At 38.6% G+C, this 3,294-nt stretch overlaps 1 protein-coding gene across 1 annotated transcript; it reads right to left on the bottom strand.

The window, feature by feature from the left end:
• Positions 1-260: 260 nt before the first annotated feature.
• Positions 261-1,938, bottom strand: LOC142216930 (hemoglobin subunit alpha-3-like). The gene is made up of 3 exons (XM_075285043.1): positions 1,844-1,938; positions 1,348-1,552; positions 261-389 (listed from the first exon to the last, which is right to left on the bottom strand). Exons 1-3 carry the CDS (start codon positions 1,936-1,938, stop codon positions 261-263), a joined length of 429 nt encoding a protein of 142 aa, XP_075141144.1.
• Between the last annotated feature and the right edge of the window lie 1,356 nt (positions 1,939-3,294).

The following is a 3,294-nucleotide window of genomic DNA, read 5'->3' as shown; positions in this document are numbered from 1 at the left end:
AGGTGGTGAAAGGTACTTTTTAAGTACACCAACTATTCCTGTATGACACATTTGTAGAGCCCCCCCCTAGAGGTAGCAGTGCAGTGGAAAGTACTAAGAAGTGACCTAATTTTGAAAACTGCACCCCTAAAAAAGTGGAATAGTGAGGTGTTTTCCAAAAATATATTAATTGACAAAGAAATAGGAAATTTTTTGTTTGTTTTAATCAAAGCATTTTATTGCAACATGTTTTCTCAACAAAAGTTGCTTAATTGATCAATTTATCTGTACTTGGAGGTGAGAACGTGAGACACTACAGCAAGGAACTTGTCAAAAGCAGCATGGGCGGTGGCATCAAAGTCAGCGGGGAAGTGAGATGCCAGGACGACATGGATGCAGTGAGACAGAAGCTGTAACACAAAGATAAGACAATATCATTATTAATAGAGCGCACAGATTGGTGTCAGAACATACACAATGATAGACAATTGTATATTTGTGGTTGGAAATACCGGAAGAATGAGAAATAATACAAACAATCTAATCCATGTAATAATAGGATTGGAAGGGATGAATGCTAGTGATCACCGTTATTACAATTGTTCAGCCAGTCGCAGTAAATTCAGGTTTTCATTTTTAGTATTCTTGGCCGTTACTGATTTTATTAGCTATTGCGTAAGAAATGTGTAACGTCTGAGAAATACTTAGTAGCTAAGGATAGCATCAGATTTTATACACAGGCACATTGTAATGTGTGTGGTTAGCTTTAGACTTGATTGGAGCAATAATATGAAGGACCAGATTGTAAAGGAAGTAACTAATGGAAAAGAAATGATTACCTTTAATAAGCCAACTCTTAAGGGGTACTCCACGATTTAATAGGGGTACGAATGATGGGAGCCCACCAATCACAGCATATGAATGAAGCAGGTGGTACTGCCTTTACTTCTATAGGACTGCCAGTAATAGCTGAGTACAAAGCATAATCCTGGCCGTCCTTTAGAGAATGAATGGAGTTGTAGCACACAGGATTAACCTGCCATTGAATTCAGATCTGATAACGGGACCCCTATTATCATAATCAATGACCGTCCAAGAGGTCAGACCCCAAGTCAGACAGTAATCCCCCATCTAGTGAATAGGGCATAACATAAAATACCCTTTTAGAGATCCTCTCCAGAACATTATAAATATAGTTTAGTGGAGAGGGTGTTGTATGTGCTCAGTGTGTGATATATCACTTCTTTCAGCTTGTTCCATGGATTTTAACAGTTGGATTGCTAGAGCTAAGGTATAACAGACTGGAAGTGCGAACACTAAAAAGAAGTTACAATGACATCATTTCTATGAACTGGATATGAGTCTCACTTTGAAGTTTCCTGGGTCCACTCTCAGGTTGTAGGCATGCAGGTCACTCAGTTTGGACAAGGATCCCTCCAAGTTATCCAGATGTTTGGCAGCCTCTACAATAGCAGACAGGACCTTGCCTCCATGTTTCTGGAGATCAGGAGACCCATGGCTCAAGTCAAAATGGTTGAAGTAAGTCTTGGTCTGGGGGAAGCTCAGGAACAATCTAGGGAAAAATATAAATAAATATTGCATATATATATATATATATATATATATATATATATATATATATATATATATATAATTTAGACAATTAAGGCCATCTACTCTAATCAGAGTATGACATAGCAACTTGCAGACATTTCCCCTTTAAATGCAACATAAAAAAATTAATAATTATAAAATTACTATTAATCAAAAACATGTACAAGCATTAGCATCCACATGTTTGGAGACCCCAGCAGGGCTAAAGTACTTAGTTTATAGTACTCTAGGCATTAGATTAAAATATTACCTTTCCAAAGCTTCACCACCGAGAGCGCTGGCATTTCCACAGACTTTGCCAGTGATGGACACAATGGCAGCCTTCTCAGCGTCAGAGAAAGTCATCTTGCTTGTGTATAGTTGCAGTGAGCTGTAGGTTAAGACCTAGGAGGTTTGTCTTCTGTGTCAGGCCGCTTGGATTTTATAGAGGAAGGGTCAGCAGAAATGGTCACTTGTCCACAACCATTGGTCACTTAGGAGATACACCCAAACATGTATTCTCTGACTATCTCATTCACAAATCTGCTGCTTCAGCCAAATAAGTGGCCATTCGTTCAGTAACATACTAAGGACAATTTCTTACTGTGAAATATACCAATATATTCAACACTGTATAATGTAACTCTATGACAACAAGCATAATGGTGATAATATAATTTCTAGTAAGGTTGTGCTGTTGAAGCAATAAAGCTCTATTCTTCCATCAGACACAGCGTCGGACTGAGGTTCTGGGGGCCCAATCTCCAACAACCCCTTAGACCATTGTATAATAATCCAGATGTGGGTGTCTTCTCCTGGCCTACCAGAAGTTGCTCTGGTACTCTGGTGGACCAGTCCTACACTGATCAGACATATAAATAGGGAATACTGCCCTGTACTAGAACACACTGGATCAAGGGTTGCCAATTTTACAATAATTTCAAAAAGGGGGCACCCCCACTAAGTAGGATAAAACGTAACCTTTATTTATAATATTTTTTTAAAAATTAAAATACCCCAACACAGTATTCGGCCCCTATAATTCTAAATTCTAGAATTATAGGGGCCGAATACTGTGTTGGGGTATTTTAATACTGCCCTGTACCTCAGACAGAATACTCCATATGTAACAATATGAGACCACGCAACTAGCATAATAGAGTGTATACCAGAAACATTGTCCACTCCACAAGTAATAAAAAGTAAAGGAGGGTCTGAATGGATAATATCCTTAATAGACAGAGATAACACTCATATAAATGTATGTGGACAATCAAATCCTGGAAATATAATGTAGAGCTGTATATAGGGCTAAATATAACCCATGCAACAGATCTCTAGGTTGCATGAACACATGTGCAGCAGGAGAGAAGTGAAACAGATCTATGAGCTGCAAGAAAAGTAATGGCACATAGGGCAAGCAGACAGTATATTAGATATGTAAAGAGAACATACCCGTGATGGCAGTATATCAGAGTTATTCCTGACAGAGGCCGGGCTGTCAAGGTCCCCTATGTGCGTTTCGGCACAAAAAATGCCCCCGGAAGAAGGCATTTTGTCTATTAAGGATATTATCCATCCAGACCCTCCTTTACTTTTTATTACTTGTGGACAATGTTTCTGCTATACACTCTATTATGCTAGTTGCGTGGTCTCATGTTGTTACACATGTACTATATAGGCATTTTGTGATTTATGACACATACTATATGTGAAAAGGTA

This window comes from Leptodactylus fuscus, chromosome 8 (genome assembly GCF_031893055.1).
Source record: "Leptodactylus fuscus isolate aLepFus1 chromosome 8, aLepFus1.hap2, whole genome shotgun sequence".
NCBI classification, from domain to species: domain Eukaryota; kingdom Metazoa; phylum Chordata; class Amphibia; order Anura; family Leptodactylidae; genus Leptodactylus; species Leptodactylus fuscus.
This window is presented reverse-complemented; position numbering and strand designations above follow the sequence as displayed.

Excerpts from the sequence above, each read along its gene's own strand:
- LOC142216930 (XM_075285043.1), bottom strand. The coding sequence starts at position 1,938 with ATGACTTTCTCTGACGCTGAGAAGGCTGCCATTGTGTCCATCACTGGC. Across the intron at positions 1,553-1,843 it reads GGTGGTGAAGCTTTGGAAAG|ATTGTTCCTGAGCTTCCCCC; the intron begins GTAATATTTTAA and ends ATTTTTCCCTAG. Across the intron at positions 390-1,347 it reads TGGACCCAGGAAACTTCAAA|CTTCTGTCTCACTGCATCCA; the intron begins GTGAGACTCATA and ends TTTGTGTTACAG.